The 14,106-nt window shown below is 45.6% G+C and overlaps 1 protein-coding gene across 1 annotated transcript in view; it reads left to right on the top strand.

Moving 5' to 3' along the window:
- The window catches only part of bnc2 (basonuclin zinc finger protein 2), a 94,209-nt gene that overhangs the window by 43,804 nt on the left and 36,299 nt on the right, over positions 1–14,106 (top strand). The window contains exons 2-3 of the mRNA XM_061092240.1: positions 9,109–9,211; positions 10,909–11,144. Of these exons, the coding sequence (XP_060948223.1) occupies positions 9,109–9,211; positions 10,909–11,144 (339 nt within the window). The remainder of the gene's footprint in view (positions 1–9,108; positions 9,212–10,908; positions 11,145–14,106) is intronic.

Consider the following 14,106-nt stretch of genomic DNA (forward strand, 5'->3'; position numbering starts at 1 on the left):
ATAGTTACAAGAATTAAGTTAAAAGCCAGTGGTTTGGTTGTAAATAATTTTTAAATGAGGATTTATTCCTGATTCAGCAAAGCTCGTGCTTATTTCCACAGCTGTTGGGTGTGCAGGCCCAGGTGTTTACAAGTCAACCGCCATGCTGACACACTGTTTGAACAAAACTCGGAGGAAAGAAACAAATATTATTGCCCAGTCGTGTGTCTTGAAAAACAGCCAATCTGTCTACAGTAGTGTTCGGTTTAGTTGAAAAAAAAACACAACACATATCCATGATTTGAAGATTGCATGCACACAATTAGTGCAGGCGTTTTGACATTAAAAAATGGTCAAAGAAAATAAAGAGCTATTGGCAAGATTAAATCTAGGAGCTCTTCCAGGATTTTCTGGCTGGGACTTAGCTTAAGTAGGGGAATTCACTGTGTGTAATTGTGTAAGTGTGTGTCTGAGTGCGTGTGTCTGCATGTGTTTGCATGACAGGGGATTGTGGGATTGTGTGTGGGCGCTTGTGTGTGTGTGTGTGTGTGTGTGTGTGTGTGTGTGTAGTTCAGGAGGTAGAGTCCCACCCTGCAGACTAGTTTGATGACTAAAAGTCAATTTGGGGGAGTCTCAGCAGTGCTGGCCTCCTGTGTGTCTGTGTGTGTGTTTGTGTGTGTGTGTGTGTGTGTGTGTGTGTGTGTGTGTGTTGACGCCCACGCCAGCCAGTGATCGTCATGGAGATGTCCCCTCACCGAGAGGGGTCGGTAATAACGTCTGGGCTCTGACTAAGACTTTCTGTTTGTGTTAGTGTGCAGAAGGGAGGGAATCGGGGATCAGACAATATTGGTCATCTCCTCTCCCATCTTCCCACTGACTCGACCCTCCTGCACCCCTTCCCCTCAACCCTCTCTCTCTCTCTCTCCCCTCTCCACTTCTGCATTCTCTCCCTCCTGCTCTCCCTCCTCAACATGTGTTTGGTCGCACTGTGTGGTCATGTCACTCCCGTGAGGTCTCCAGACAGAGAGCCAGTGTGTTTGTTGCCGTCACTGTGACACTTGCATTCTCCGGGGTCGTCCACCGGGCCAGCGAGTGCAGGTGTCAGATCTGACAGGGAGGTGTCCTTATCTGGCGTGGGTCGCTCCCTCTGATAGGCTCAAGGTCGAAGCGTATCTCGTATATTTGTTGATGACAATGGCCTCTTTTATTTCTTCGCACTCCTGTTCACGCAACGACCAGAGATAAGAAAGCGTGTCTCTGAACAACAAGGAGCCTGGAATAAATCTTTCAAAATGTGGTTATTAAAGAATTATGGCCGATACAAAGGAAGGCGTTATGCAGTCAAACTAGAATAACACACACTTTTCAGTGGTGCAACAAAACAATGTGCCTTGGTATTCTCAACTGTAGCTTTCTTTGTCTACAGGCTGACGTGTACATTTAATATTGGATAAAACAGTAGAGCTGATATTGTAACACTAGCACTATGTATTTGAGTTTATCTTGTACAAATCACACAAACTTGTGCCAAAGTTGCATCACCGAGGACAAATGCTGGAGATCTAACCTGACACCTCTTGCACAGCGTTTTCTCCTCACCCCTCTTCCCACCTCCCTTATCAACTCCTCTCTGCCTCCTCCACCTTTGCTGCAACATCTCTTCCCAACCTTTCTGATACACCAGCTTGCCCGAAACACCCCCACTCCCCCATCTCTGCTCCCTTGCCATCTCACTCCTCTACCTCGCCAACTTTCCCTTCTCTCTCTCTTTCCATCCATCCCTCCCTGCCTCCCCCAGCACCCTACTTTGAACCTGGCCTTGTGTCTGTGGACCCGGGGGTCTGTCACTGGGCAGACGGTTTGATCTCCGGCTGGGGAAATGCTTTGAGGAGAACTGAGAGGGGCCAGGGGCCTGGACCGGGGGGTTCTCTGCGTGGACCTGCTGTCTACACACACACAGAGAGATGGGAGAAACCGCTGCTCCCTTGATGCCGCGCTATTTGAACTGACAGTGCAGTCCAGTGGTAACGGTGTGGTACGGCTCTCCCTCTCTATGGCTGCACTGACTCACAGATCACAGGGTTGAGGAGCTGGACCAGTGTTGTGATATTACGCTCTCCCCTCTCTCCCTCTCTGTTGTTTCACAATATCAAAACCAGCTGGGTCCTTTATCTGACCACTCCATAAACAAGCATGAGGGTCCTGAAGTACACGCAGGGCTATTTATCATGCGAGTGAGTCAGACCCCAAAAGTTTCATCATCGATCGGATTTGAAATTTTTTCGGGGTGGTGCTCATGATGGGGAGATTTTTGTTTCTGTGAGTGTGTCGGAACCACACAGAGGGAGCAGGGATGTTGGAAGCAGAAGTTTTACTCCGTTTGTATGCGTGTTTGATTCTGGACTAATGACATGGGTGTGTGTGTGTGTGTGTGTGTGTGTGTGTGTGTGTGTGTGTGTGTGTGTGTGTGTGTGTGTGTGTGTGTGTGTGTGTGTGTGTGTGTGTGTGTGTGTGTGTGTGGGTGTGTGTGTGTAAATGTGCAGAGCGTGAGTCACGTCTGACAGCTGACAAACGAACTGGACGTCATCCGTAATGACAACTGATCACAGAAATCACCACTCCAAATCCTGAAACTCCGATTTAAGTTCCTGATTAGTGACTCTGATCGATGATCACTTCAGTGTAATGTCATGAGGAACAGGCAGCAGCATTTTTACAGAAGTATTCACAAAGGGGTTGGAGACAGAGGATCCGATGTGACAGATGTTATCAAAAACAAAGAAGTTCTGAAACGTGTCTCTCAACATTAATCTTATTAAATGTGAACCAGGCTCGGTATTCTCTCTCCGCTACATCTGTCACTTCTGCATTTGCAGGCCTGACCAACTTCTGACCTCCTCAGTCTCTGGGTCAGAAATACCTTATACGCTGCTACATCAAAGCAGGTGAAAGCAAAAGTGCAGCGAGACGGCGAGCCGGTGCCAAACAGCTGAAACCCAGTCGCTCACAATGTGCTCGCCCAACGCCGACCGGCAGATCAACTTCACCGCTCACTAGTCTCATTGAATGTTTGTTTAACTTGCTGAATCCATTTCCAAGCTCCATTGTCAAAATCTGGCTCTTTTCAAATCAAACTAAAGTAGTTTACATTACGTTACTAACACGCCTTTTAAAGACGTCTGAAAAACCCAAACTGCGTAATAGCGTCTCGTATACATTTCATCAGACTTTGACTTGCATTTACTGATTGACAATAACGGTTAGAATCTGTCAAGTCGCACCGGAGCATTAATCGGGGGTGCGTGCAAACAACAGAGATGGCTGCTTCCATTTGTTTGACTTGGAAGAAAAGAGGAGGAGAAAAAAAAAGAAAGGAAAGGAAGAAAGGGAGAGGGGGTCCCAGGTCTCCACATGAATACATGAAAACACATGCTTCTCTTCTCCTTCTGTAATCCACCAGGGACTCACGCCCCATTTGGTTCCCATTAGCATAGCTCTGGTCGCTCTGCCCCGTGTCAGAGCCCAGACGCACAGCTGCACAAAGGACAGGGACCTCTGGCTCTCTGACTGCCAGCCGCTCGGCTCCCAAAACCAGAACTGACATGCGGGACGGGCTCCTGCACTGTGGGGATTTCAGAGGGAAGACTCCGGTTTTCCCCTTTGCACGGAGTTTTTCAGCGCAACACGTGATTAATCGCTGTTTATTTTGTACCACTTTGTGAGGCTCTGTTTCAAGTCAAAAGTATAATGTATAAAAATCAAACAAGCAAAAATTAGCCCTGGCACGAGGGATCCGCTCCCCTGTATTTTTTTTGTGGCGTGCTGTGTCCGACTACAAAGCCTTTCTTTATTCGCCGTGTTTTATTTGTCACCTGTTTCCAATATGGACATCGTGAAGTCCTGATCTATCAGACAGAGCCCGGGCTCGGCTTTATGACACGCAAAGCTGCTGTGCCTCTTTTCCCTTGCACACGTTGGCCGCACATTTCTGGCAGGAAATTGACAGCATTTCAGCAGCTAACTCATGGATGAGATAATATCTTGTGGGTGGAAGAGAGGACAAGATGCTCCCAGTGTTTTACAGTGACCCTAAGCAGAGACAAATCTAAATCCGAAGCTGCTGCTGCTGCTGCGAAGACGAGGCGCACACATGCACACACAGATGCGCCCGGAACACACGGGGTTTTCATTTAAGTCTCGGGCTTTTGCTTAACTCACCAAACAAGAAATGTGGTCTGTGGCTGTGTGTCGAACATGGTAAAGGTTTCAATTAAAGTCGGAGGAACAATACCCAGCCTGCATCCAGCAGCTGTCGGAGTTGGCTTTTCCATTGTAAGCTGTCTAGAGAGGATACAGAGGCTGGAAAGGGACAAGGCAACTGATGTTTTAGCGGTGTTTTCTGTGGCATATAGTTACAACGTCAACTGTAGAAAAAAAAAAGAGACAGAGTAGCAATCCAGTTGTACAGGATATTAGTCTAGGATCACTGCCGTTCTATGGTTTCATGGGACATTAAAAGGCCAATTCAGAGTCTTGGTTGACCTCTATCTGCGCCTTTTAGTTTCAGGGGTGGACTGACTCGCACATGTAGCCCGTCTCCCCCCCCCGCACAGTCAATCTGTTTGAAATCCTCTTGGAAGCGACTGCGAGAGGCCAGACTGAAGCCATCTTGTTCCGCAGCTCGTCTTTCCTGCAGTTTTCTTCAGTCCATCTGTCCCGCTAACGGCCTTTTAATTGAGAGTCCTCCCCAGTCTGATGCTGGCCATTGCTGACTGTCAGTGTTTATACAATCGGGCTGGGACAGGGACCGCGAGCCAAGCAAAACATCGAGGAAACATCAAGCCTCCAGCTAAACAAAACCCAGCACTGACACACACACACACACACACACACACACACACACACACACACACACACACACACACACACACACACACACACACACACACACACACACACACGCACACGCACTTAGCTATAGGTTAAGTTGTTGACCGTAGAGGCAACACGGCAGTGGTAGAAGAGTGACTGGGTCTAATTGCTCCACCATTGTTTGTTTTTTTCCCCTTCTCGCTCACAGTTTTCACTTTCTAGCCTCTCATTTTTCTGACGATTTACTCTCACACACACACACTCACACACACGTACTCGCTCATGCACTCCCCTCTGTCCTTTTCCTCACCGAAGTCGTCCTCCTCTGTAGTTGCGAGCCAAAGAGGAAACCCTGGCGAGACGCTAGCGCAGTGACTAATGCTGTGGATCTGGCCGGGGCCACAGATAACACAGCCTCCTCCCCCGGACCTGCTGTGACAAATATGTGCGAGTGTGTAGTAGCGGTGGGATCCGGGGCCCGAGCTCGTCCCTGACCCGGCCCCGGCCCAGACGCAGGTTAATACAGGTGTAACAGGCCAAATTAACCCCCGCCCAAATTAAACCCGGGCCAGAGTATACCCCGGGATGTAAAACAGCCTAGTCCATACTATGCCCCTTCAGGCCAGAGTATACCCCGGGGGATAAACTGTTCAAGGCAAAACTATATATGGTGGATATGTGGTTGATTTAGCTCTCAGGTCAGGTAGGCATAGTAGCTGTATTGTGCTATCAAAGCATTTGAATCTTCAAAATCTGGGCTTGATATGATGCTAAGGAGTGGAATGTAAATAGTTATTGAGACAAAGTTAATTTATTATATTTAATGTGTAACACTACTGAGAAGTGATTTGATCTTTGTGGATGTTTTGGCGTTGTTATCAGTTTTTCTGGTTGAAGTTATAAAAGTCTATGTTTTAGAGTTTTAAGATTTAAGTTAGTTAGCTTTCTCCCTTAATTTACCTGACAAAGCTGAACCCCCAATAAAACGTTGAAAAATTAAGTAATTCTTTGGTATATCATTCAACACTACTGATATCATGGGGGTATAATATAGCCTAGGCCCCTTTAACCCCGGGTATAGTCCGGCCTGGGGTTATACTATGGCCTGTTACACCGGGACAAACGCAGCCCAGATCCACGCCGGCCAGAGGCACCGAGTTTGGATTAGAAGGCAATCAGGAGAACAAGTCTTTATGACTTTGTCTGCCTTGTTTCCACCGACGAGCCACACACAAACTCCTCCATGATCTTGTTTGTGACACGTACATCTGCTCCCTCCCTTTTAAAAAACACTCCACCACGAGCCTGTAATCTTTCATCTCATTGCGTATGATCCATTTTGATGCCGTCACATCTCCACCATCTCTCCTGTTACCCGTCGCTAACACGCTCCTGACTGAGTGTTGAACAATGAACAAATTAATCCGGAGAAATAACAGGCGCAGTCCGTCCCCTCCCTTCCCCTCTTCCCTCCCATCAGTGCCTGCTCAGTTGAAGGCGCTTGCTGCTTTAATGCTTCTTAATGCCGCTGTCTGCTTAATGGGCCAGATATGAGAGGTGCTTCTAGCCGGCGTAATAAGTCAGTGATTAGAGGGCGCCTTGTCACAGCGGCAGGCCCGCAGACAGTGGCACACTTTAATTGCCGTATTAGACACCCCTTAACTATCTTGTCAGCTGTCAGACCCCGGCTCGTAAACAGCAGAGGTGCATTTGATATTTCCATTTGTTTATTTCCGCCGTCTGCTGCTCTTAGCGCCGCCGCACCGAGGTAATTAGAGGAAGGGGCCGTGTTCTGTGACATGACTGGGCTAAATCCGGATTCTCTCAATTAGTGTGTGCCAAAAAAAAATCCTTATGCACAAAGAGTTACATAAAAAGGGAAAAACTAAAAGAAATCTGACAAGGAATTCACTTTAAAATGTGCTTTAAAGTGGAGTGACACACAAAGGAAAGGACAGAAGTGTGCAGCGTGATTAGTGAAGCGACTAATGACTGTTTAACAAAAGATTGAATGAAAGGAGAATAGATCCTTCCTTAAATATAAAATCTAGATCTGCCTGGTAAGATAAAGATAACGAAAAGAAAGAAAGACGAAGAAAAGCTTCAAAAAATTATTTCATGAAGAGGGATGTTGCTTCAAAAACATGATATTAAATCAGGAAAAAAATGATGAAGATCTTTCTAAATATAAATGTTCTATGTGCTGAAGTTACCTCAGGACAGTGAAGCAGACAAGAGAGGTCATTCCGCATCTGAAAGGTCACAGGTCGCCACTCTGAGAGTTTACATCCTCAGCGTCCTTGAGCTGAAGGAACACTGAACACCTTCCTCTGGATAAGAACGTCAGCTCAGTGCGTGACGTGGTTCACGCTCCGCCTGACACACGGCGTGTAATCCTCACGCAGCGCCAGGATCTCCGAGCTCGCACCTGGAGAGCTTAGAAACGGTGTAAAGTCGAAATAATCTCCGTCTCCTGTCTGGTTCGGTGTCAAACAGAGAGGTGACACGGTTAGAAGTGGTGTAATTTTGCGTTTAATCTTGGATTAGCCCGTGTTCACTTTGACACCTCCAGTTACTAATCTGGTTTAAAACACCTCAGGGCGAGGGGGGGGTCTCTCAGTAGATTATGAGTGAGCTGACTTTTATACAGTGAATTAGAGGATATTGGTGTCGTCCACAGGCTCAGTAATGTTGTTTTCTGCAGTTGAACCAATGGCGGTGGGTTCCGGTGAATCGTATCTCACACTGTGGGACATGAAGCCTGATGTGTGTCAATCGTGTCGATGCTGACTGACAGTTTCTAACATTGTGAAATAGGATACTGGTGCAGACATGGACTCCAACCTACGACCCTTTGTGTCTGTGTCACCTCATTGTCAGAATAACAGGGGAAAGCATATTTAGTGCAGACTGTAAATACATAAAGTCTCAGGCTCTGATAGCTGTGAGGACACTTTGTCATTTCTTCTCGTCTGGGACCTACCGATAGTTTCATCGCATTTACTGTAAATCTAAATAAATGGCAGCTTCTCACAGCGGTCACCTACTACACTGCACCTAATTTCCTCCCGCGCACATTCCTGAGATGTTTTCCTCTGTAATTTTAGTCATTACAGATTATTATTTGTCTTTCTTTGAAGCATAAAGAAATAACGCTTGTGGGAAAAAACTGTCATTCCACACTGACTCAAAACCCTATTCTACCAAATGTGAAATACATTATCCTCATAGCGTGGAATAACTGTTTATTAAGCCAACTTATTAACTCGTTTTTTATACGTATTCTTATTTGTTTGTTAAGGAAATACAACGTTCGATTAGAAAAGCAAAGATAAGTTGTTTTCAATATTTCCTTCCCCGAGTGAGTTCTGCTGCAGCCGTCCTCGTCCATCTACAGTTGCAGAAAGTGTTTCTATATCTTTATCCATCGATTCATCTTAATAATGTAAAAAAGTCAGATAAACAAAGGGATGCCAGTGCTTATTAAGATTCATGTTTCTAATCTCTTTCTTCCCTTTTCACTCCTCTTGCTCTGACTCCTTGTTTTTCCCTGTGTCGGCGTGAAATTTACAGCTCGCAGCTGCTGCACTCGTTCGGGTGTCGGGGATTTATCCGTCTGTTTGGGTTTCTGCGTTCATCGTACGTTTTTTATCCGCGATGTACAATCTCTTTACCGTTTTGACGAATGCGAAAACATCTCTACCTGAAGTGTTTGACAGCCGGCTTTACGGAGCGGGTGAGCCGCGGCAGACGATGCTGCACCGAGTTGCCCTCGTCAAGTCTGGACACTTAACCTCTCACAGCTAAAAGCTTTCCGAGGTCACGCTAAGTGCAGCTCCAGTGTTGAGTAATGGAGCCTCAGTCAAAACAAGTTACAGTTCCATGTTTTCAGGGAAGGGAAGTCCTTTGTCGGTTCACATGAACTCTTGGAAGTTACAGTGTGGAGCGGCCCATTCACACCCGGGGATGAAATAGTAGTTGGGAAATTTGTGGGCTGAGAGTTATTCTTTCTGGCACTGGCTGCAACTGCGGCTGTTTTGTGTAAGAATATTGTCGTGTTTTTTAAGGAGCAGTTACTGCAAAACACTTTGAGTCGCTCTTCTGCATTATCCTGCATAAAACATTAATTAGTCTGACGGCCTCTTCTTTCCTTTATGACTCCTAAACCCTGAGCTGTCGCTTCCTCTTGTCTGAGACTCATCATCTCTCCTTCCTGAGCTGTGACTGACGTGGATTTCTCTCTCTCTCTCTCTACAGGCCATTCGCTGCACACTGGTGAACTGCACGTGTGAGTGTTTCCAGCCCGGCAAGATTCACTTACGGACATGTGACCAGTGCAAACATGGCTGGGTAGCTCACGGTAAGAAATGTTTTTACTATTAAGATGGTGGTGGAGTCAAATATGGTTTTAATACTCGTGAACTTTGTTCCATATGGATCTGCTGCTTCTTGCTGCGGAGACGTGACACGTCCACATCTCTCAAAATCACAATATGTCCAAAACCATCTTTATTTACTACAGAATAGAGATTCTGAAATCCACAACAGGAGAAGCAACTTTGCTATTTTTCTTTTTGCTTCTGTGTTTTTGTGCTGATTTAAGAGTCTTGTTTTTTGCACCTCAGATCAAAAACAAATCATAACCGCAAGACTGAGAGACTAAGCGAGGGACCACACCTCATGAGTTTTTCACACGGGTATAAGGAAAAATGGAGAGGAGGCAAGAAAGTACAAAGAGAAGGAGGAGGGGGGGGAAATGATAAAAGAAAACACCTGTTTGGCCTGAGTCCGCACAAGAGCCGGCCACGGGCCCTTCAGCGGATGGCACAGGACCCCATTGACTACTTTTTAATCTCTCCCTCTGAACTGTCAGGCCCCCGTCTCTTCTCTCCCCCACTTTTCATTTCATGTCGGCATTGGCAGGGACTCTGACAAGTAGTTCTTCATTTTTTATTATGTTCGTGTCTGGCTGCGCTGCGTTGTCAGGCAAAGACCTCGTCAGCAGGAAAGAGCCGTCCCAGCATCAGAGAGAGAGAGGGAGAGAGAGAGAGAGAGGGAGAGAGAGAGAGAGAGACCCAACCAGGTGTCACCCAGACAGGCAGGGGGGGAGGAGGCCGAGGGGGGGCAGAGGGAGGTATGAGGTAAGGGAAGAGAGAAGGATTGAAAGGGAGAGGAAGTGAGAGAAAGGACCAGGTGTCGCCCAGACAGCCAGGAGAGGAGGAAGAGGAGGAAGAGGTGACTGAGGCCGAGTTAGAGGCGGCAATAACTCACGCTATGCTTTGCTCACTATGAAGCTTTATGAGTGAAAGCATTTTTTTTTGTTTTGCCCCGAGTCTCGCCCCCCCCAGGCAACACACAGGTTGTTGTGGATCCTGAGAGATATCACTCATGGAGGAAAAAACTGACTTTCAAGTTTTATTTATTGGAAATACAACAAGTGTCTGTCAATGAAATTAAACACGAGTTGAACTAATGTCTTTAGTTTGTTAATTATCCAGGAATTTACAAAGGATTTGTAAGTATTTGGCTCGAGGTTATTATAAAATACATGATAACGCATATAAGTGTAGATAAGAGCACTGCAGATCTTAAACTTTTGTCTTCTTGGTGCATGAAACCTGATCACTGGATACAAATAAAAAAGATGTGAAGTATTGCAATAAGAAACGCAGGTCTGCTCAGAGAGAGAAATAACGAAGGTCCGAGACAAAAGTGTAATGCAGGTCGAGTGCAGGTCAGGTGGAGAAGGAGACAGAGGAGGAAAATAAAAAGCGGAGATGCAAGAGCAGCGTAAATGTGAAAGAGCAGGAGATTAGATTAAATAGAAAGAATGGCAGATAATTACATTAATGCCATTGCATTTATCTGATAGATACAGTGTGTTATTATCAGCTAGTGCTGACTGGGCAGGAGCGTCCCGAGGAAAATTTGAGACGAGAGCGAGAGAAACTTGATAGTCATTAACCGTTCCCCCCTCTCTCTCTCCCTCTCTCTTTCTCTCTCTCGTCTGTTTTCTTGTCTTCCTTCCCCTTTGTCCCCCGATCGTTTTTTAAGCAGCTCTGGACAAGCTCAGCACCCAGCACCTCTACCACCCGACCCAGGTGGAGATCGTTCAGTCCAACGTGGTGTTCGACATCAGCAGCCTGATGCTATACGGCACCCAGGCCGTGCCCGTCCGGCTCAAGATCCTCCTCGACCGCCTCTTCTCCGTGCTCAAGCAGGAGGAGGTGCTGCACATCCTGCACGGCCTGGGCTGGACCCTCCGAGACTACGTCAGGGGCTACATCCTCCAGGTCGGCAACACACAACACGCATTCTAACACATGTAAAGCATCATGTGGGTTTAGTGTAAATGTCAAGACCATATATTAACACTGCTTCCTCCCTGCTCACACACAAATGCACACGCGCTTCTGTGTTTTCGTTCTGCAATCTCCACCATCACTCCCTCCTACTATCTCACCCAGAGCATCTGCTAATTTCTTTAGCTCGGCAGTTATTTTGAGAGGTATTGATCCAAAGCACAACAGCGACAATCTAGGCCACTTCAGTCCCATTGCTCATCCATTTTCCTCTCATTTTTTCCCTGCTCTTACTTCGACTTCAGTCTGCCCTCTTTTTCCTGCCCTGTCAACACTATGCCCCTCTGCTGGAAAAAGGGAAAGAATTAAAAAAAATAAGGGGGGAGAAAAATGTCACGCCAGCAAACTGTAAAACCACCGTGGTGCGTTTCCTCTCTCCATCCCTCCCTCCCATATAATTGCAGTCAGACACATTTCTCAATCAAAGGTAGTCGGAGGTTTTGGTGTTGAAACCCAAACCAAAGTGTTCCTGTATGAATTAGTTAAGCACGAGTGAACATGTGCATGTGGTTAACTCTGTGTGTGTGCGCGTGTGTGTGTTTGTGTGTGTATAGTGTGCGTGCGTGCACATGTGCTTATCTGTATGCATGTATGGTTTGGTGTTCCAAGAGTGTAAGTGGAACATCATGGTGAGGAGAGGGTGGTTTGTATGTGGAAACAGCTTCTGTGAGTAAAGCGCTCACAGATTCAGTCGCCTTCTGGTGAAGAAAACGAACACACTACACACACACACACACACACACACACTACACGCACACATACACACACACACGCTAACTCACAAAAATCAATAATAACCCTACAGTTATATACATCTCCATGCGTGTTTTTGTATTTGTTTGTATTTTACAAACTGAGAGGAAAATATATAAAGGTCAATGTAAATCTGGCAAATTATTGTAAAGAACTAATAATATAATAAAAGAACTGCAGAGAGACTTTATTTGTAATCTAGCAATATAAAAATATTTATGTAAGCATTCTTTCATTAAAAATATTTAGAATTTTTCTTTTTAAAGACAAAATAAAAATAATTCCAACACAGATTATTTTCATTGTTGAATTAGATCAAAAACAGCTCCTCTGTTTTGCATTTTTTACAAAATCTAATAATTTTTTTGTTTGACAAATGTCAAATAAATAATAAAAACATGGTCCTCGGTGGCCTGGAGTGTAAATCCCCAAATATTTAGCATTCGTGTGGCCAAGATTAAATAAAACAGAACATATTTACTTTAAAACAATATGAAACACAGAAAAGGAGCAAACCTACACGTTTTAAAAGCTGAATATTTGCGTTTTTTGCTTCCTACAACAAATTAAATATGTAATGATTAATCCAAATTGTTGCAGATAAATTTTCAGTCATTGATCAGCTGATTTAACTTTAACAAAATACATCTAATCTCAGTAAACCCTATAAATCTGCAGTGTGAGAAAGCCTGGTGTTGAGAAACCCTCGGAGCAGCGAGGTTCCCATCGCCGTAGCCTCTGTGTTTTTATCAGCTGGTTCTAATAGTCAGCTGTTGGGAACACCGTTGCTCAACCGCTCAGCCTCATGTCACGCTACTGGCTAAATCCTCCAGATCTTCTCAGAAGGGCTTCAAAGGGGCCGCGGCCGCGCAGAAGCAGCCAATCACTTAAGGACAGTAAGTAATCATTGTATGGCCCTATTAGCCTGTAAGTAACTATGAAATTCAATCATCTTCGCCGAGCCTCCGGGCAACGCTTTGTGTTCCAGCGCCGCCACGCCGCGCTAAGTGAGAGATAAAATGAGCAGAGCGGTGTTGGAACTGAAGAGATAATACGTTGTCTTTTTGGATTCTGATGTCAGGGGACATTATTTGATGACAAATTACTTTAAGGTAATTCCAACAGACAGGCTTTCAAACACTCGCTCGATCTGAATTAGGATTTTAATATAAAGTTTCGAGGCCACAGGAGAAGGCGCGTTGATTTCTACTTGAATTAAATATTTTACAAATTGCCATAAATCACCTGCAAATACACACACACTATTAAAACATAGTAGGAGTTTAGTAGTTATAGTGAAGCCCCTGTTCATCATATAGATTTTACATTTTCTTTGAAGGTTAACTTACAAATATGGCTCTGTGTGGGTTTTTTTACCCTTATTCACTCATCTCACCTCTTTCCTGCCTGCACGTCACAATGTCTAACGATAACCAGGTTCACTCAGGATACGGAGAGAAACCCATCCGGTGTGTTTGGTGCACTGTGTGTGATGGGTGTCAGTGTGCCGGGGTGTCAGTGATGCGTCAGAGAGCTGAAGGCACCGAGCTGACAGAGTATACCTGCAGCTCCTCTGATGCCTGACCACTGAATGTATGCAGCGCAGGAGGAGGGAAAACACACAGACACACACACACACACAGACACACACACACACACACACACACACACACACACACACACACACACACACACACACACACATATTCAAATAAACACAGCTTCCTCTTCTCAGACCAACACATTCTATTGGGGAAAAATATGATTTGGCTACGTTTGTAAAGATCCTGAATTATGACCTCTCTCTTCATGAGGCTGTTGTCTAATGAATGTTAGTGTTGCACACACTGACCTGTCGTGCAGCTGAGGCGTCGGCCACCTTTAATCACAGCTCAGCTCTCGTCTCATTCTTACTTATGTTCTTGTGATCTCATTTATGGAGCTCACGCGTGCACCTGGGGAAAAAAACAACACTTTTGTCCTTAAAGTTTTATTTTCCTCTGTAATCTTGAGGCTGTAAATCGTGTGTGTGTGTGTTACGTGCTGCCTCCACCTGCACCGTGCTGCGGCTTCACCAAAGCTCATCTGGTTGGATCCTCTCCCAGTGAGGATATATTTCACAGACCTGCTCCTCCTCGGC

Source organism: Limanda limanda, chromosome 2, assembly GCF_963576545.1.
Source record: "Limanda limanda chromosome 2, fLimLim1.1, whole genome shotgun sequence".
NCBI lineage: Eukaryota > Metazoa > Chordata > Actinopteri > Pleuronectiformes > Pleuronectidae > Limanda > Limanda limanda.